General features: G+C 55.1%; 1 protein-coding gene across 7 annotated transcripts in view; it reads right to left on the bottom strand.

Annotated features, from left to right (window-relative positions):
* Positions 1-352: 352 nt before the first annotated feature.
* The window catches only part of MAPRE3 (microtubule associated protein RP/EB family member 3), an 89,576-nt gene continuing 69,795 nt past the window's right edge, over positions 353-20,133 (bottom strand). For 2 of the 7 annotated variants that reach the window (XM_083494726.1, XM_083494723.1), the window contains 6 exons: positions 8,179-8,306; positions 7,864-8,009; positions 6,701-6,902; positions 3,640-3,791; positions 1,676-1,828; positions 353-1,512 (listed from right to left, as the gene is read on the bottom strand). In XM_083494726.1, coding sequence (XP_083350852.1) covers positions 1,444-1,512; positions 1,676-1,828; positions 3,640-3,791; positions 6,701-6,902; positions 7,864-8,009; positions 8,179-8,299 — 843 coding nt within the window. In that variant the 5' untranslated portion in view covers positions 8,300-8,306 and the 3' untranslated portion in view covers positions 353-1,443. Of the gene's footprint in view, positions 1,513-1,675; positions 1,829-3,190; positions 3,239-3,615; positions 3,792-6,700; positions 6,903-7,863; positions 8,010-8,178; positions 8,307-9,600; positions 9,679-20,133 lie in introns of those variants that run through there. The other 5 variants (XM_083494724.1, XM_083494727.1, XM_083494728.1 and 2 more) reach the window with 4 other exon arrangements.

Below are 20,133 nucleotides of genomic sequence, written 5' to 3'. Positions count from 1 at the left end.
TGTTCTGAGAATCGGAGTTCGCCTGGTTGCCGGCTGGTGGCTGGAGCCAGCTGGGGGCCTGCCAAATGCCCCCATCTCCCCGGACGCATCCCAACAACCTTATAGTTTTCTAACTCCTTTTCTTCTTTCTCTTTCTATTTTCAGTTTAAAAACTGTTTTGTTTGTTTCATTGTGTTGTGAAGAGCCTTAATACAACCTGGGCTCTATAAGAAAGACCAAACTGCCCCCAGCCACAAGAGTAACCATAAAAGGGATTAGCCCCACGCTGTGTGGACGGCCCCTTTGGGGTGGGGGGCGAGGCCTGCAGGCTGGAGTGCAGGCAGGACCCCATGGCACAGAGGCAGCAGACAAGTTCTCGAACCACACAACTTTTATTTTAAATAAAACGCAACACAGATGCAGGCTTTGCACACCGGTGTCTGTGATCAAACAGGCAATGCAAAACGAGGAACAGGCCAAGGCAGAGTTTGTGTGGCAATCTTGTCAAAACAGCATGAACTAAAACCTTGGGGGGCCACAACTGGGGGGAGCGGGCAAAGCCCTGAGCCCCTCCCAATGGTGGGCGTCCCAAGGGCAAGAGGTGGAACTCAAACCAAAGAGATGCTTATGAGAAACAGATGGTTCTGGGGGTCGGGGGGAGAGCTCCTGTCCACCCTTCTCTTCCCAACTGCAAGGCTGCCATGTCCCCGGGTCACGCCCCCCCCCCATGAAGCTCCTGGCAGAGGAAGGCAGCCATCTATGAAGTTCTCCTGCCCTCAACCCACTTGATATGTCAGACAGAGCAGCTGGAAAAGCCACATTCTCAGCAGCCTCATTAAAGTAACCCCAATAAATAAATATTCCAAGTCCAAGCCCTCCCCTCCTCCCACCCACCCCCCAAATTAGCAAGCCTCCAGTGCTGGGCTTGGCCCCCCCGGCTCGCACCCCCCCAAAACTCCCCCAAGCCGGGAGGGGGTGCCAGAGCTTGGCTCTGCACAAACACAACAGGCAAAGTGCAAGTGAAATCCAGTACGGAAAAATATACAAAGAATTTGTCTCTCAATATAATACAAGGGATGGGGAGCGCTCACACCCAAGACAACTGGAGAAAGAATAAAATTATTCAATAAATAAGGAAGATGGGTGGGATGGGAGCGGGGCGGGGGGGGGGCAGAGCCCGGGGCACCGGACCCAGCATCCTGCCCCACCGCAGGCCTATTTACAGCCCTGGTCTCCTCTCTCTAGGGACGCTTGTTTACCAGGCAGTCGTGGGCTTCCCACGGGATCTGCGGAACGCACAGAAAGCACCGCGGGCCTCTCGGGTCGGTAGAAACCTGTTATAATGTGTGACTGTGCAGGAGGAGGCTGTACAATGCAAAACCGTAAATGTCCATGGCCTGTGAGGAGTGTGGGGCGGTCGGTCATGGTGGGGCAGCGAGCAAGCGCACAAGGGCGGGGGCCCAGCTAGTATTCATCCTGGTCCTCCGGGTGCTGCTCGTCCAGCTCCTCGTCCTCTGGGGGGGCAAAGCCTTCCTGCAAGGACCGGGGAGAAGGAGTGAGACACAGGCGGGGCCAAGTGGGCTCCCCCCACCCGCCAGGCTCACCGGCCAGGGCTGCTCCCACCTCCCTCCAAGAGCAGTAGCAGCAGCGGCCAGGGCTGGGGCACAGGCAGCTGCCGCCCCCGGCTGGCACCCACCTCCGTGGCATACAGGATGCCGATGATGCCTGAGATGATGGGGCTGTTCTCGCTCTCGTGCTCCTGGCAGATCAGCTCAATGTCCCGCAGTTTGCTGAAGTAGAAGTCGCGCTCCTTCTCCAGCCCGTCCACCGTCAGCTTCAGGTCCACCAACTGCCCCCCCCCCCCGGGAGAGAACGGGCAAGGTGAGCCAGGGCCGGCAAGGGGGCGCCAACCCCAGCAGCCCCTCCTGCCACAGCCGAGAACAAGGCCAAGGGCACGGCCTGCGCACACCTTGCAGGGAGCTGGGGGAGATGCCCTTTGCTCTGGGGAGGCAGTGGAAGGAAGACAAAGGGCTGCTCTTCTTCCCCAGACTCACACAGGTGTGTTTCAAAAAGTTCACATAATAATAATAATAATAATAATAATAATAATAATAATAATAATAATAATACCCCACCCATCTTGCTGGGTTTCCCCAGCCACTCTGGGTGGCTTATAGCATATCTAAAAACATAAAACATCAAGCGTCAAAAACCTCCCAATACAGGGCTGCCTTCAGATGTCTTCTAAAAGTTGTGTAATTCTTTATCTCCTTGACACCTGAAGGGAGGGCGTTCCACAGGGAGGGCGCCACCACCGAGAAGACCCTCTGCCTTTTGTCCCACAGGGTCAGTCTCAGCTAAGGGGGTGTCAACCCCTGCTTGGCCAAAGTGAGACCTAGATGGGTCCCCTTTGGCCTGACCCAGCAGCCTCTGCTTAGGTTCTTCTCTCCCCCCCCCCCAATTTGTGTGTGTTTTGGAAAAACACTACTTCTCCTTCAGATCACCATACTCATGGTAGGTAGGTAGGTAGGTAGGTAAATAAAAATAAAATAAAGATGATGACGTTTTATTATTTATATCCTGGCCACCTGGCTGGGTTGCCCCAGCCACTCTGGGCAACTTCCAACACATAAAACACAATAAAATATCAAACATTGAAAAACTTCCTGATACAGGGCTGCCTTCAGATGTCTTCTAAAAGTTGGATGGTTATTTTCTCGATATCTGATGGGAGGGCGTTCCACAGGGAGGGTGCCACTGCCAAGAAGACCCTCTGCCTGGTTCTTTCAGCCTCCCTCCCCACCCCTTTTTGGGCCAGTGAACCCTGAGGGATCCTAGCTCACTTGCCAGAGACCTCTTTGCTGTCCTGGCATCTAAGGATGCGCCTCCCGCCAGAGCCCCCAATTCTCCACACCTCCTGCCTCTAGACTCTCTCCGCCTGCAGGCGGCTTGCTTTGGCTTCCTCCGGGCCCCAAGAGCCACGGGGCCAAATGGAGAGGGCGGCTGCGTGGCCCCTTTCCCAGCTGCTGGAAGGAAGAGGCAGGCGCTGCCGAGACCACCTGGGTGAGTCCAGCTCAGGACAACAGCCAAGGGGCTGCTTCAGGGCATCACAGGCCTGACCCACGTGGCTGCACGGTCCCTTGACCTGCTCTTTAAAGTGGGGTGACTGGTGGGCATTCATTGACCTGGTTTGGATTGACAGTAACAGGGCCCCCCAATATCCAAGTCAAGAAAAGCAGCCTCTGCAAAGCTCAAGGCCCTTCTGCCCCATCCCTGCCCCATAAAGGTAAAGGTAAATGTAAAGGGACCCCTGACCATTAGGTCCAGTCGTGGCTGACTCTGGGGTTGCGGCACTCATCTCGCTTTACTGGCCAAGGGAGCCGGCGTACAGCTTCCGGGTCATGTGGCCAGGATGACTAAGCCGCTGTTGGCGAACCAGAGCAGCGCATGGAAACGCTGTTTACCTTCCTGCCAGAGCAGTACCTATTTATCTACTTGCACTTTGATGTGCTTTCGAAGTTCTAGGTTGGCAGGAGCAGGGGCCGAGCAACGGGAGCTCACCCCGTTGCGGGGATTTGAACCACCGACCTTCTGATCGGCAAGCCCTAGGCTCTGTGGTTTAACCCACAGCACCACCCACGTCTCCTTCCCTGCCCATACCTGCTGGTTAAGCTCCAGGATCTGGGCATCTGCTTCACTGCCCCCATTCCGGGCCAAGGGAGGGTTTTTCCGTACAATATTGCTGGGAGCGACGTTCAGCCGGACCGGATTCTGCAAGTTCTTGGGGCCTGTAGGGGAGGTTCGCTGTGGGACTGTGCAAAGAAGCCAGAGAGAGAGAAAGAGAAATGGAAGTTACTCAGGAGTCTCCTGGCAATCAGTCCCGTTTGCTTCTGCCAGGGTGTGTGCCTGAGAGGCCTGCAAGAAGACCGTGTGCAGCTGGAGCCCCAGAGGTGGATTGGACAGGGAGAGAGGGAGGGAGGGAGGGAGGGAGGGAGGGAGGGAGGGAGGAAGGAAGGAAGGCGAGATGGCCACTTAGGGTGCAGAGTGTGGGTGGAGGGACTGGCTGAAATCCAGCTCCCATGGGTGCTCTGCACCACTGCAGAAAGTGACAGCTTGGCGGGGGGGCTGGTTCTGGGTCCCCCTTCCTCCTGCCTCCCTGGGAGCCAAGGACAAGTAATTCTCTCCCCCCACCCCCAGAGCAGAGAGGCTTTTCCTCCCGCCATGCCCACCATCACAGGGCAGCAGCGTCAAGCTACACACATGCAGGGAAGAGCCGTGCCCCCAGCCAGCCCCCCAGCGGGTGTTGCTGCCACCGCAGAGCAAAGCAAGCGAGCCCCGCTAGGGAGAGCCATGCAGGGCGGCCTTGGGGACCCCCCCCCCTCTTTCTGGGCTCCTCTCTGGACTCATCACATCAATGCCGGAGCTCACCCCATTCACCTGGGGCCTGCGATTCACCCTCTGGGGAACAAGCCGCACCTGGGGGGGGGCTGTCCCCTTCAAGTGGAAGCTCCAGCAGGAAGGAAGCTGGTTGCTGCAACCAGGGTCAGGCCAACCCTCTGCCACCCTCTGGGCTCCACAGCCTGCTCAGCCAGAGCTTCTGTGTGTGGGTTCCATTCTGTGACTTAGGTATCCCCTTCCTGGCTCAGGGAAAGTGCCTGGGGAGCAGGGGGACCTCTTTTGTCACCCCTCGTCAGAGTCCCTTCTTCCGGAAAAGGGCAGGGGGAGACCAGGCCTTGGGGGGGCATCTCTGCTAACAGGCCTTGAAAGGTGGAGAGGAAGCGGGCTCTGGGTGCTGCCACCCAGGTTCCAATCTGTAGGGGTGCAAATATCCAGAGTGTGGGGGTCAGGTGGGATTGCTATGAGGAATTATGGAAAATGAAGCAAGCCATGGTGTCCGCCATGAAAGCCTTGCCTTGACTGGGTTTGAGTCCTTGACAGGGGTTTCTGATCGAATCCCACAAGCCTCTGCACCTCTGACATTTGCTTTCTCTACGCCTGACAGGCACATATAAGCATTCTAAATACACAGGCCAGTTGCCGGCTGCCGCATCAGGCATCCTGGGTCATAAAGCTAGAAGATAGCTTCGATGTAGTTTGTTAATCGTTCACAAGGAGATAGTAAATACTACCTATCCTTCCTCTCCTGTTTACTGCTGATTATGACCTCCAGAGTTTCCTAAAAGCATTCCTCTTTGTTTCCTCTATTATTTACTCTGAATTACATATGCATGCTCAAGTAGGAAATTTGTAGTTTTTGTAGTTTTAACTTTTAACTTTTGTAGCTGTTTGTAGTTTTAACTTTTAACTTGTTCTACATGGGGGTTTTGAAATGCTCAGAGAAAATCTGATTGGTTCTTACAAACACTGTGTAAAAAGTTCTTTTGTGAATAAAACGACCTGGGCCAGAGGGTGGACAGGAATTATTATTATACACACTCCTCCCAGAGTCTTGCTGGTCTGTGTGTGTATTTTATTAACCAGAGTCTAATCCTTCCTTTGCTTTGGGAACGCCACACCAATCCCCTCTAAAAAGCTGTGGGGTTCCCTGAGCAGCCTTGGGCACACAAACCTCTTCCAGCCTCCCAGGAAGCAGAGAAGGGAAACATGGGACAGGCGAGGACTGAGGAGCCCCCAGACCCAGCCAGCTCTGAGCCTACGAGGGCAGGGCATCGTGTGGCTTTGCAGCAGCCACCACCCTCAACCTGCCTCCTCTGGGAAATGGGCATGCGTGGCTCACTCCAAAGGGAGAACAGGAAGGGCTGTGCTGTGCAAGCTTCTGAGGAGGGGGAAGAGCAGCTCTGAGCAGGCCAGGCCTGGGTGCCACAGCCCCCACCCCCAAAGGCAAAGGCGGCTCTGAACGTCTTCCGAGAAGAGCAGCCAGATTCCACAGAGATTCCTGTGTGAGACAGGTTGCAGCATGCAAAGCAGCCAGGCCCCCTTCGCTTAAGCACAGCGGCAAGCTGAGAGGGGTCGTTTCCTCGGGAGGAAGCAGGCTGAGCCCTGCTGGCACGACTGACCCACAGGGCTACGCGGACCCCAGAGGCTAATGCAGTGTTAGGCTGCGCTAACAGAAGAGGAAAGCCCTGGCCCAGGAAGAAGCAAAGCTACTCTTCTGCCATGCTGCATCCAGCCCAGAGGCCGCAGCACGTCTGCGGAAGGGGAGCCAGGACTGCTGAGGGGTCTGGAGACCCCCCTTATGAGAAATGGTTGCAACTCACTCTCTTTAATAAGTCAGTGCACACTGGTTATGTTCGTATCGTCGACTTTTACGAGCAGAAAACCCCTTTGCCAGAACAGTGCCTGGTGGCTACATTTCACAGGCCTGAAGTGGTGGCAAGTTTCTCAATCACCCCCTTTCTAAGGTCACCTGGAATCTGAGTTGGTTGGATCTGGAATGCCCAGAGGACTTGTCTCTGCTGTCGGACCCTGTTTGCTCCCCCTCCTTTCAGACCCGCCTCTGGTTCAATCCTGGGCAGGGCTGGGGACGCGCTCCCTGCCTGGAATTCCTCCCAGCACAGACCAGCGGGTCTGACTCGGGGTAAGGCGGCTTTCTGGGTCCCTAGGCTGCACAGCAGGATCCTGCCTCCCACGCCAAGGCAGGTGGGCTCTCCTTCCACCCTCCCCCCCCCGGTGCCCCAGGAGTTGCCAAGCTGGATGCCGGGGTGCCACGGTCATGCTGGAGGCCGGATCCTGGGGTGCCCGCTGGCTCTAGCGACATTACCTGCAGTGCCAATGGGTTTCTTGAGTTTGTTGAAGATCTGATCACCTGGGTTTGGAGAAGGCGCCACCTCCTGGCCTTGCCTCGCCAGTAGCGGGTTGTACTCCTTCCCATCGTAGTTGGCGTCAAAGAATTTCTTAAACCACTGAATGAACTCAAAGTTGTCCTGGAACTTCCCCTTCACCAACCTCTCCACTGAGATGATCTGCAACAAGTCCAGGAGAGAGGGAAGGAGATCATTAAGAGATATCTGGTCACTCACAGAACCTCAGAGCCATAAATTTTTGTAGAGATCAGGTGGGATTGCTATGAGGAATTATAAAAAATATGGAGCAAGCCACTTGTGTCAGCAATGAAAGCCTTGCGTTGCCTGGGTGAACCATTTTGATATGATTTCTGCTCAATCCACGCCTCTGCGTCTCTGTCCTATTTCTCTGCCTGACAGGCAAATATAAGCATTCTAAACACAGGCCAGTTGTTCACCAGGCATCCTGGGTCACAAAGATACTAGGTAGCTTCTTTGATATACCCTTCCTTGGTTTTCTTAATCTTAGGGCCAGGAAACAGTTTCACATGAAGGTGATAAAGATACCTATCTTCCTTGCCATCCTTCCCCTCATGTTTACTGCTTGTTTATGACCTCCGGGGTTTTGCTGAATGCATTCCTCCTCTAGTCCTGTTTTATTTACTCTCAGATATGTATGCATGCTCAAATTAGCTCTTTGTAGTTTTAACTTTTAACTTTGTCCCACATGGGGTTTGTTGAAATGCTCAGAGGAAATCTGATTGGTTCTTACAAACACTGTGTAAAAAGTTCTTTTGTGAATAAAATGACCTGGGCCGAGGGGTGGACAGGAATTATTATTATACGCACTCCTCCCAGAGTCTTGCTGGTTAAGCCTCGTTAATCAGAGTCCAATCCTTCCTTTGCTTTGGGAACACTACAAACGTTGTTGGTCAAACCCATGGTCTTTATTCATACGGACAAAAATCCCACATGCAAGCCAAGGGTGCCCAGCCTCTGGGAAACAGAGCCAAGGCTGCCGACTGGAGCCAAAGGCTTCTCGTAGACCTCTGCCTCCACCCCTGACACCCAGCTCCAGGGCCACGCCAGTGGGAGCCCAAGGCAAGCCCCCTTCCACGCCTCCTGCCTTCCAGAGACCCACCTTGTCCACACCCATTTTCTTGAAGGCAGCCTGCAGCACCTTGAAGTTGTGGATGAACTCGTGCTCCAGCTTGGCCTGGAACTTCACCTTCCTCAGGTGGATGCAGCCTGGAAACAGCATGTCCATGAACTGGCAATAGGCAGCCCCTGCCAAGGGAAAGGGCACAGAAATTGGCTTCTTCCACGCAGACTCACACCTCTGGACCCCAGCACAGCTTCTCCCTACGCCCCAAACCACTGATGGTTCAAGGCTACCCGCACTGCCAGGATTGCCCCACCCCATCGCCGCCCCTTCTGCCCCCCCGCTGCCCAGTACCTGAGCACAGCTGCTCGATCTTGGTGTAGTTGAGCTGCAGGGAGTCGTTGACCCACGCAAGCATGTCATGGCGACTCAGGTTCTCGCTCGTCACAGAAGTGGAATATACATTGACGGCCATGCCCCAACTGCAGGAAGAAGGGAGGGAGGTGTTATTCGCCAGGGAGCTTACGGGAGGAAAGCGGTTCCAAGCCCTGCCCCAAAGGAGAGGCCTCAGGTGCCCAGGACTGAGCCCAAGACCTCAGCACACCAAACACATGCTCCGCCATGAAGCCTCAGCCCCTGTTGCTCTACGGCAAGGGCAGCAAACCTGGCTGGCCTGAAAGGCCAAATCTCCATCTCCGCCCCCTGCAGAAACCACATTTGGAAGGTGGCCAGGGCCCACCTCCACCCGTCACTTGACGTCAGGTGATTGCAGAGACGGGCGGGCAGTGGGTTGACCCATGAGAGGGAGGAGGGACCCAGGGGGACTGAAGTCCAGCCAGCCAGCCAGGTCTCTCCCTGCCCCACACCGGATGCCACAAGCAATGTCTGGTGTGGTTTGGGGAAAGTATTGGAGCTGTAACTTCCTGGCAGCAGATGACAGAACCATGAGACAGGTGTAAAATACTCCAGCAATAAGGGGAAGGCTTGGTGGGCCAAATCTGGCCCAGAGGCAGGAGGTCCCGTCCCCCCCCCCCGCGCTTTGCAGAACAAATCACACTGGGGGTTTTGGCCAAGCCTGACTAAAGCCCATCCCATGGCGAAAGGGACAGAGTTCACTTCCATTCCACTCAATCAGCCTCATCCTCGCACCAAAGAAAATGGGGTGGAGGAGCAGAAAAAGAAACTAATTCAAGAGCACCACCAAATAGTAGCTGCTGCACCTCACAGCTCCCAGACAGGTGGGGTGGAGGGACATTACCAGAGCTCCTCTCCCACCCCAGCAGGAGACTCCCTGGCCTCCCCCTGCACACAGCCCCTCCCCTCCACGGTGGCTGAGCCTGCCCTTCACCCAGGCAAAGGCCAAAGGACCCCCCCCCCCCAGGCTGAGTCAGACTTCAGCTTTCCCCAGTGGCCTCATTTCAAAGGGGCAGGGAGAATATGCCCAAAACTTTGCATCACTTGAGCACAAAGGCACAAAGGGAGGGTGGAAGCCTGCAAAGTCCAGGGCCCCCAGAGCAAGCTGTGCATGTCGGACTCGCCCTCGGCCCTCCCAGGGAGAGACAGTCCTCTCTGCCTTTTGCAAAGGAAGCTGCTTCTGCAGGGCAGCAAGTGGGAGACGCACTTGCAGGCCTTGCCAGGCCCCGCTCCGCTCCTCTGCCTGCAGGCATCCTCTGCGCCACCAGGGGCACCACACTGGCCATTGCACATGGGGGGGACAGGCAAGGAGGAGAGGGATGGGAGCAAGTTAGGGGTCACCAGACAAAGCCCCCCTTTCACCTGGACAGGTGTCTGGGCCAGCGCCAGCACCAGCCCCACTGGCCACGCGGTTCAGGGAGGGCTGCCCTAGGAAAGGGGCTGGCAAACTCCCAGGCATGTCATAAAGCCTCACCTCCCGCCTCCTCAGCCAATCAGGAGGCAGGGCTGAGACCATCTCTAGGCACACAGGGGAATCACAGGGAGAAAGCAGGCCTCCCCTCATGCCCTCTGGAACCCCAAAGCAGAGGGGGCACAGACAGAGCAGCCAGCCTCCCGTGCCAGGAAGGACAAAGGGCTGGAGCCCCACTCGGTCCCCCTCCAAGCCGGGAGGGCGCCTGGACGGGGTCACCAAGCCAGGGACTCTGCCCCCAGGATCCCCCCCAAGGAGGAAGACTGATCTGATGCAAGAGGTGGGGGCACTGCTCAGGACCACCTCCCTCTGCCAGGAGAGGGAACTGTGTTTCAGGAGAAGCCCTGCCAGGCAGAAAGCTGGACCTCCTGCCTCAGAGAGCTGCTTGGCTTCAGGGCTGTTTCCCTGAGGACAGCTGGCAGAGACAATAATAATGCCTATGGGGCGGGTGAATGGACTGGGGAGAGCCTCAGAAGAGCCGGGTGGCTGCAGGATCACCCCAAAGGCTCACCCAGTCCAGCCTCCCCTTCCCCCCAAGGCACAAGGGCAAAAGCCCCCCTCCCACCACAGCCTGTCCAGGGAAGCCCCAAAGAGACATAGCCCCAGAAGGCTCCAGGGCCGAAATCTGGGGTGTCTGACGCCAACCCTCCATGCCCCAAAGAAAGCCCCTCTGCTGCCTGAAGCTGCAAGGAGAGAAAATGGAAGCAGGGGTGCCAAACGACCCCCCCACTGCCCCCCGAGAAGTCCCACTGGGCTGGAGAGAGGTGGCTTCTTCTGGGCAGAGAGGGCCCCGTGGGTCAGCCCAGCTTCTCCTCTGCCAGCCCAACTCCAATGCTTTGGCTCATGGAAGGGGCAGCCCTGGGCGGGGCCTCACCCAGGACTGGCACCAACCTGGCCTTTAGCAAGCACCTTCTTCATCAATTTGGTCAATAAGGGGATGGAAGGGGCATGGCCCGCCTGAAGGTGGTGCTTGGCCAGAGGAATTCTGCAAAGCACAGCAGGAAGGGGCTCCCTCACAACCTCCACCCCCCCCCACACACTCCAGGGAGTTTCATTTAACAGCTGATAAGCCGCTTAAGGGCTGCTGGCTCCTCCCCTCCTAATCCCGCCCCCAAATGAGCGCCCAAGAAAGCAGGCTTGGCATGGCGGAAGAGAGGCTGGCTTGATTCCTGGGGCTGCATCCAGAGGCTCCTTTAATTCTGGGTCCTGATCCCCAAATTCCACCCCAGAGTCAGAGGCCGTTAACAGAGCAACAGGGCAGGCAGGTGCCCACTAGCTTGGGCTTCACCCACTGGCTTGGTAAGCAAGAACATGGGCTTGGCCGGTTGAGACGCTGCGCACGTCACAAAGTTGGGTCACGTTCCAAGATACAGGACAGAGCCTGATTTCCCAGGGAAACAGCGCTGTCTGGGCTCCTTGCACCGTCCAACGCCTTCTCCAAGCTTTTTACGTCTTCAAAGCTGCCCAGGTCAATTGGCTTATCCCTTGACCTCCATGCAGGCCTGCTAAATCTGGGCATGGGGCCTTTGTGCGTGGGGAGCCTCTGACCAAGATGACACCACGCTGCCTCTGGGAGCGGCAGAAAATCAGATGGAATGCTGAAGAAAACACCTTCGAGTCCAGGTATTGGAAGAAATAGGGCCCTAGAACAGGGGTCAGCAGGGGGCCGGTCCACTGTCCCTCAGACCTTGTGGGGGGCCGGACTATATTTTTTTTTGGGGGGGATGAACGAGTTCCTATGGCCCACAAATAACCCAGAGATGCATTTGAAATAAAAGCACACATTCTACTCATGTAAAAACACGCTGATTCCCAGACTGTCCGCGGGCCGGATTGAGAAGGCGATTGGGCTGGATCCGGCCCCCAGGCCTTAGGTTGCCTACCCATGACCTAGAAGGAACCACCTTGGCTGAGAAGATCCCTCCCTCTCCCAGCCCCCCTTGCCTGAACGTTTGTTTTACATTTTATTCTATTACACAGTGCTAATCCTAACTGGAGGAGGGGGTAAAAGAAGCGTTCAAAATTCCCCTTGTTCTAGGTGTGTTTTGCAAGAAGGAATTTCATTAATGCGAGCAGTTTCTGAGCTCTGGGCAGAGTGCTGCGCCTAAGATTTAAGATTCAAACTGCCACTGCTGGAAGGCAAGGAGGACCTTTCTTCTGCCTCCCCACTGGAGAAGGGACCCTCATAAGAATATTAGGGGGGGGGGCAGGGGAAATATGGCTTTGGTTACTGCAGTCTTCAGATGAGGACTGGACCATGTGAAAAATGAACATAAGATTTTAGCTGCAGTTCATTCATTTTCAGCTTTGTGTTCTTGTTATAGAAAAGCGTACTTTTGTGGCGCCCATAAGCTAGGTTTAAGGTGCCCTTCAGCTCCCAGCTTTCCTGCCTCAGTTTCTAAACCTGGGTAAAAGTGTTATACAGAACAAACTTCCCAACCTCCTCCCTATTCAAAAGCCTCGTTCTCTAAGTCCTGGGCAAAAATGGAAAGCAACCCCCCCCCCAAAGCAAAAGCAGGCAGAGCAACACACGCAAGGCAGACTGAAGGGGCCGGATCACCTGCAACTGCCACAATGATAGGATCTTCCTGTCATCTCCCAATCAGGGAAAGGACCTATGAAAACCTCCTGCAGGTTTTGTGACCTACCCACCATAAACCCTTTGCCCCCCCAGGAGTACCAGTGCCCCCCCCAGGACTGTCCGGTCCAGGCTGATTCCAGAGGCCTCAGCACAGCAACACGTAGCTCAGCTGGGATAGCTCCATCAGCAGAGCACAAGACGCTTTATCTCATGGTTGTGGGTTCGAGTCCCACAAGATTCCAGCACTGCAGGGGGTTGGACTAGATGACCCTCGTGGTCCCTTCCAACTCAACAGTTCTATGATTCTGTCATTCTATGACTTTGTAACAGAAGCCCCAGGGCCCATCTCGCTGCTGGCTCTTGAACGTCCGCCCCTCTGCACCCACCAAAGTCAGGAACTGGGGGGGGGGGGCAGCTGGACTGAACAGATCAGATTAAGGGGCTAAATAATCTGCTTTCACTTTTGCCGGCAAGAGATTGAGTGCTTAATGCACGGCCAACAATGAAAGTCAGGATTAGGAGAGCGGGGGGGGGGGCATCTGTCAGGAACCTCCTGCAGCCGCCCCACTGCTTTGGGTTTGGCTGCCCCAAGGAGCGCCGTCTCCCCAGTGTTTTGGGGTGGAGCGATCCTGGCCTCCTTTCCAGAAGTGCCTGCCCCTCTTCCCACAGAGCCCCACGGGGCAGACTCTGCTCCAGCCAAGCCTTTTTCTTCGGATCCTGGGACACGCTCCCTCCTGGCCACAGGGTGGGCGGACAAACTAGGCCACCAGCCAATCAGCTCCCTCGGGCAGCTGCAAGGGATGCCGGCATACATATGGCGGGACTTTGGGTGCCGTTTGCCAGATGGGAGGGCTCCTCACCCCCCCACCCGTTGCCTGGAGGGGGGATTAGAAAAGCAGATTGCGATGCAGGGCAAGGCAGGGAGAACCTCTGCCTCCCCAGGACCCCTTCTGAGTGGGGCCAGAGAATTGCCCTCGCTTGCCCAAGAAGCTTCTAGCAGGGCCAGCAAGAGGCACAAGGAGAGAATTGGAGGGTCTGCCCCATGGCCAAGTGATGTGGGGAGACAAGCACCCATGCTCTGCAAAACAGGGAAGCCATTCCACCCACTGGCCCACAACTCGAGTAAGTGAGCCAAGCCACAGGCTCCCAGCGAAGCATTTAACACATCAGCCTGGACTGGGAAGCTGTTTGGCCTGGTAGTGGGAATTAGGATGCAGTAGCCAATCCTCCAGTGGGGAAGCCTGCCAAAGGAAATCTCCCAAGGCACCTCATCACACCCTTTGATCCCTGATTCCCCCCCCCCCCCGAAAGCTGCAAGGGGCTGGGGAAGAGAAGCAGAACCACCATCACCCCAGAACAAGAGATCTGGAGCATTTGCAAGAGCAGGACTGTCTGGGGGAAAGTGGACACACAAAACCCAGTCAGACGACACCAGGGCTGGCCAAAGACTGATCCAGAGCTGGGAAGACCTTGTCAGGATCCCTGGGATAAAGAGCATCTCCCTGTCTCACACCCACCAGTGAAAAACCACAGGGGGAAGGGGGACAGAGCTGGCATCTTCCTTAGAAGCTGGATAGCTCAGCTGGTTAGAACATGGTGCTGGTACCGCCAAGGTTGCAGGTTCAACCCACACATGGGACGTTCTGCACCTTCCTACATTGCAGGGGCTTGGTCACATGACTCTCAGGGTCCCTTCCATCCCTACACTGCTGTGATTCTAAGTCACCTGCGGAAGTCAAAGCTCCCCTGGGCAAGACCTGGTTGTATTGCTGCCGATGCTGTGGAACTATCATTGCTATAGACTTAACTTTAAAAAGTATGCCCCCCACCCAAACACCTTGCCACCATCCTTCCCATGTAGCCCTTAAACTGCCCTGACTTGCACTTTCTCATAGTCTTCCCCCTAGTCGGGCATTTCAGTTCAGCTACTCTGGGCTACTGAAAAAACTCCCGAGTTACTTATCCTGCAGCATGTGAAATTATCCCAGCACACCTTGTGATATGGCTTCCTCTAAGGCTCAGCTCGGCGCCCCAGGGGCCAGGAGCATTCCTCCAAGGAAGTGCTGTATCGTTTGGTTGCTGTTGGAGGGTCCCCTTGCTTTATCTGCTGTGCAAGTCAAGAGACCTGGCCAAAAGGGCTGCCTTTCCAAAATGATGCTTGGCCTGCGGAGAAGCACAGGCTGCTTGCCCCCCCCCCCTTACCCCTGAAGCAGCGGTAGGTAAACAGCAGGCATCCTGATGTTACAGGGATGGACAACTCCCACCCACCCCGGCCTTGCTGACTGGAGCTGATGGGAGTCCCACAGCAACTTGGGGGGGGGGCTATGGATTTCCCAGTCCAGCTCTGTAGAGCTTCGCTTTCTTCACAAGGCAGGGCACTCTGCCCCTCTGACCTAACTGCCCTTCCAGGCTCCCTGAAACACAAGATGGCACCTTTGTCTCCCCAGCCCAGAAGCCTCCAGAGCCTTTGGCAGAGAAGAGGCCTTTGCCAGCAAGTGGGCCTTTCAACATGCAGAGCACAAGGCCCAGCCCACAACGTGCCGTGTCCTTTTGGGTCAAGGAAAACAGCCTTGTACCCCTTCAACTCTTGGGTGCACTTAGAATGAAGCCGCTGCACAACTTCTGCATCACTCAAGAACGCCTCTTGTGGGGAAGGGTGGTTTAAAGAAAGAAAAGAGGGAGGGTTTTTCCCTGCAGGAAAAAGGCCCCAACCCAGGCTGGCTTGAGGGCCACCAGGGAGGACCTGGCTCACGCTTTAAGAGCTGAGCCTGGGAAGCCCAGATGCGGCCAAGGCAGCAGCTGATGAGAGGGCGGAATTCCTCCAGGAGCCTCCAGGGGGCGCTTCCAGCTCCCAACATGGCTCTTAGCACAGGTGATCTTCCTTGGAGCTGCCTAGGCTATTGGGGGCAGGGGGAGAGGGGAGGGGGCAACCGCAGCACAAGCCATCGTGGGTGGGATGTGGCACAGGGGAAGGAGGTCAAACACCCCTCACCCTCTCCCTGGGCCACCAACCTGGGAAGGGGACAAGGAATGTGGGTGCCCCTCTGGAGAACTACCAGGCATGGGAGCGCCAGTCGTTCGCCCCTGGATGCCGGAAGGGGAAGCGAGAGAGAAACCCCGCAGGCAGCTGTCCAGAGGGGCAGCAAGCTGGGCTTGGGGTCCCAAGGAGAGGCTGTTGGGGAAGGTGCTCTCCGGGTTCAAGGGCCCGGCACTCGCTCTGCGCACAAAAGGGTCTAGGATGGCTCCCCAACAGGAGCTCCAGGTCCACAGAGTCCAGCGTTTTGTCCCCAGCAGCGGCCAGGGTAATGGAGCCAAAAGGCAGAATCTAGCCATTTTCAAAGTCCCAGGCAGCTCAGGCGCACGCTGGGGGTGGCTATGCCTCATTTTAATTCAGCGTTCGGGAAAGGTATACTGCATCAAAAAACGGAAGGTAATTTTTATTCTTATTTATTTACTATTATTACTTTGTCAAAATTAAATTATTATTATTTAAGTGGAACATAATAATCATCATCATAATCATCATCATCATAATACTTTAATTATTTATACCCCGCCGATCTGGCTGGGTTTCTCTAGCCACTCTGGGCGGCTTCCAACGGAATATTAAAATACAATAATCTATTAAACATTAAAAGCTTCCCTGAACAGGGCTGCCTTCAGGTGGCTTCTAAAGGTCTGGTAGTTATTGTTCTCTTTGACATCTGGTGGGAGGGTGTTCCACAGGGCGGGTGCCACTACCGAGAAGGCCCTCTGCCTGGTTCCCTGTAACTTGGCTTCTCGCAATGAGGGAACTTCCAGAAGGCCCTTGGAGCTGGACCTCAGTGTCCGGGCAGAACGATGGGACGAATGGAACAGAATGAGCCAAGAACACCTGCATGACTCTGCAACACAGGGGGAGACCCCTTGACCCCCAGCAGCCAAGCCTGAAGCTCAGAGCCCAAGAGGGACCCCTCCCCACCAAGCTCCTTCCCCGGTCCTCTGGCCCAAGCAGCCTCTGCAGCCGCCTCCTTCCAGGCAGAGGCACCAGTGTGACCTTTCCTGACCCCTAACTGGCCAACCCTTCAGGACAGGAGACCCCATATGCAAAGGCAAGGCGAGCCAGAAGGCCAAAGGCAGGCAGCCCTCCCCATGCAGGCAAAGCCCAGCACAGATGGGAGGAAGCAGGAGGAGGAGCCACGGGAGGAGGGAGGAAGAGGAAGAGGATTGCCACATGCATATTTGGACCTGGTGCATCTGCCACAACATCCACCCAGAGCGGGTCTTCCTTCACAGCGGCTGGTGAGTTTGAAATGGTTTGCCCTCTGGATGCAGGCACCCCCAGGCCCACGAGGGAAAGGGACTGCAACTTCCAGCCACGCTTGTGGGGAGGGAGATGGGAATAATAACAAATAATAATAATAAATTTTTATTTATACCCCGCCCTTCCTGGTTCAAAAACCTGGCTCAGGGCAGCTAACAACAAATTTAAAACAATTATAAAAGCAGCATAAAATACGGTATAAAAACATGAATAACAATAAAAATCAAAAGTCAAAAATCAGTTAGATAATCCCCAGGGCTAGCTGGCTGAATTGGTCCTACTTGGGCCAGCGAGGAGGCCAGGGGAGAATTACTGTGGGGTCTCAGAGCGGGTGATCTTAAATAATAAATAAATAAATAAAAGTTGGCCCTGCACAAGCTTCTAGTTTCACTGCAATCCAGAAGTCTCGTGTTTTGCCCACGGGTTGCACCATGAATTGCTGGTGTAATGGATCATTAACTTACTGCTCATAGTCAGTGTCTCCTGCTTCTGACTGGAGAGAGCATCCGAGTTGCACGCAGGGAAAAGGGCTTGTTATTTATCTCCTTGTGGAACGCCGCCACTTCAGAAGATGCTCAGATCAAGGAGGCGTCAGGTGTACAACACAGGAATGAGTGACTTAAGTAGGGCACCAGTCAAGAGAGTCTTGGGGGGGGGGCAGCAGCAGAGGAGATTCCAGGGCAGGGAAAGAAGGGGGGGCATGGCTGCAGCAGCGCAAACTGCTCCCCAGGGGCCATGTCCCAGCCTGCAACCTGCTTATTTCCAGAGAACTCAAAGTATGCAACAAGCAGTTCACTATTTTAGTCCCACAGCCTGGTCAACAGTTGCTGCTTGGGTCAGCTGTGGGAATGGTTTATTACGTACAACATCACCAACGGCTATGGAATCAGAAAGATGCAGGCTGACTCAAGACTTAGGCAGAACAATCCAAATGCACACACACATATACACCAACATGGGGCACAACCCACCAGAAGGTTCAGGATGTATTGATCATTAACTACGTAAAAAAAACAGCACCGTACTCTTCCTCAGCCAACGGTACTCTTCCTGCTAGGCTTGCAAAGGAGAACTTCTCAGAGAATTTGCTCAGTCAGTCTGGCCTGCGCCTCTCGCTCTGCAACCCCGAGACAGCACCCAAAATCCACCCCCTAACTGTGCCTCATCACCTTGGAAATACAGCAGACTGAAGGGCATTCTACAGCTATCAAACAGCAATGCTTTCCTGAACCTACCAGCAGTTCTAAGGTGTTCTTTTTAATCCCCCTGAACTGGCTCCCTCCTGGCTACTAGTGAGGGCACAGAGGCACAACTGTGTGTTCGGTTTCACCTGGGCCCAACATTATTATTATTATTATTATTAATAATAATAATAATACCCCGCCCATCTGGCTGCGTTTCCCCAGCCACTATGGGCAGCTTCCAACAAAAGATTAAAAATACATTAAAACATCAGTCATTAAAAACTTCCCTAAACAGGGTGGCCTTCATGGCATCTCCTGCTGGAAAACGGAAGCCCACGACAGTGGGATGCTCACTACTGAAGACAGGATGGCACCTTCTCATGTTGCATAAAGCAGCCTTTGCCACAGCTGCAGCTGGCAAGGCCATGCCAGCCTGGGGCTGACTGGAGTTGAAAACATCTGGAAGGAACCAGGTTGGCAAAGGCTGGTGCAAAAGTTATATTCTGCTTCAAATCAATGTGTGTCTACAGTTGCAACACCAGGAATGCACTCTCATTTAGAGATTACCTCAATTACAAAGGGAATTTTTGGATTTAAATCCATGATTTAGTGTTGTCTTTTCACCTGGTGATTTAAACCCCAACCTGCCCAGCAGTGCTGCTGAGGGATGCTTCACCGGGGGGGGTGTAATGAGCTGCAGGCGGGGGCTGGTGCTTGTTTGTACTGGGCAGCTGCAGCTTGGATCCCATCCTTGCGTTTTCTGGGGTTGGAACTCTGCCTGCAATATTCACAGCTGGTGGCTGGTCTTACGCCCGCTCTCTCTCTCCCTCTGCCCAAGGGAGGCAAATGTCCACACAGTTGCAATGCCCACTCAAGGGGCTCCAATTTATACTCAGTGGGATCAGAAAAGAAGATTGAAATGGAGCAGCAAAATGGAGCAGAAGTAGGGGCCCTTTCTTTGGGGAACAGAAGACACTCCTGGAGACTGTCAAGTGGATGTTACCAAGGTCGCTCGCACTGATCCTGCCCAGGGCAGAAAGGAAGGACTGTGCTGCCCCAAAACCACCCGCTTGGGACTTCTGCACTAAACCATCCTCCATGGGAAAGATCCACAGAGTGTTGCATCTGCGAACAATGTCAGCGGCCCAAGACAGCCCTAGAGAGGCAGCCTCCGCCCCATTCACACGGAAGCACTTACCTGGGGGAGCCAAATGGGCCACACCTGCAAGGCCCAGGAGGCGATGATGCCCCGGCCTAGCCTGCCAGGGATTCTGTTCCTTTTCCCTCCTCCTCCTCCCCCTCCCTCTCGCTTCTCCTGAACTCACAAAGGCACCTCCAGAAGCAGGTCTAAATAAGGCGCCTAAATCCCCAGCAAAGTTTAGACAGTCACCAAATCTCATTTAAGATGGGATTAGAGCCCCCAAAGGCCCTGGCGAGGGGAACACAGGTCAAGTGAGAGGCAGTCCTGCTAGGACACAGCCATCGCCAGCCCCCTCCCTCAACCGACCCAACACTGCAAGCTGAACTCTGGCTCCACAGGCGACCTAGGATGGCACAGAAGCCAGATGAAGGCAAGCTGTGCCAGGGCACATAGAGGCAACTGGACAGAGCAGGGAGAGAGAAAGGACTGACTGATGGTCCATATACCTGAAGGAGCTTCTCCACCCCCATCATTCTGCCCGGACACTGAGGTCCAGCGCTGAAGGCCTTCTGGCGGTTCTCTTACTGCAAGACGCCAAGTTCCAGGGAACCAGGCAGAGGGCCTTCTTGGTGGTGGCGCCCGCCCTGTGGAACGCCCTCCCACCAGATGTCAAAGAGAACAACAACTACCAGACTTTTAGAAGACACCTGAAGGCAGCCCTGTTAGGGAAGCGTTTAAGCATGTTGAGGCCCAAGATGCTCCTAGACTCCTTGTGTTGCTTTCGCTTCAAGAGCCGAGCACGACTGCTTTCCCACCGGAAGATTTTGCTTAGCCAGGATGCCAGCTTTGGGAGCGCTGGCTCTGGGAGACGGCCTAATCTCCCTGTTGAATCCCGTCCCAACCTGCGCAGCATCATTGCACCCGCCTTCCGCCAGCTCAGCAGAGGGGGAGCTCACAAAGGCCCAGTGCCTCCCTCTGGGTGCCCCTCGGCTGAGACCTCCCAGCTGGAAAGTTCCAGGCTTTTCTTTCGGGCCAGTCATCCCATTGTGTGCCTAGTCCTGCTTATTCGAGTCCCAAGGCAGAAGCATTCAGAGGGGGGCTTTAGGGAGCCATCTGCATGCAAAGAGCAAATGTGTTCTAACAGGGGAAACCAAGCAGAAGTAGGCAGTGTGCCAAGCGCCAAGCGCCCGGGACGGACCCAGCTCCAGCACTGGG

The sequence above is a fragment of the Podarcis liolepis genome (genome assembly GCF_965112155.1).
Source record: "Podarcis liolepis genome assembly, chromosome: 3".
Lineage (NCBI taxonomy): Eukaryota > Metazoa > Chordata > Lepidosauria > Squamata > Lacertidae > Podarcis > Podarcis liolepis.
The sequence above is the reverse complement of the archived record's forward strand: the minus strand, read 5'-3'. Positions and strand labels throughout refer to the sequence as shown.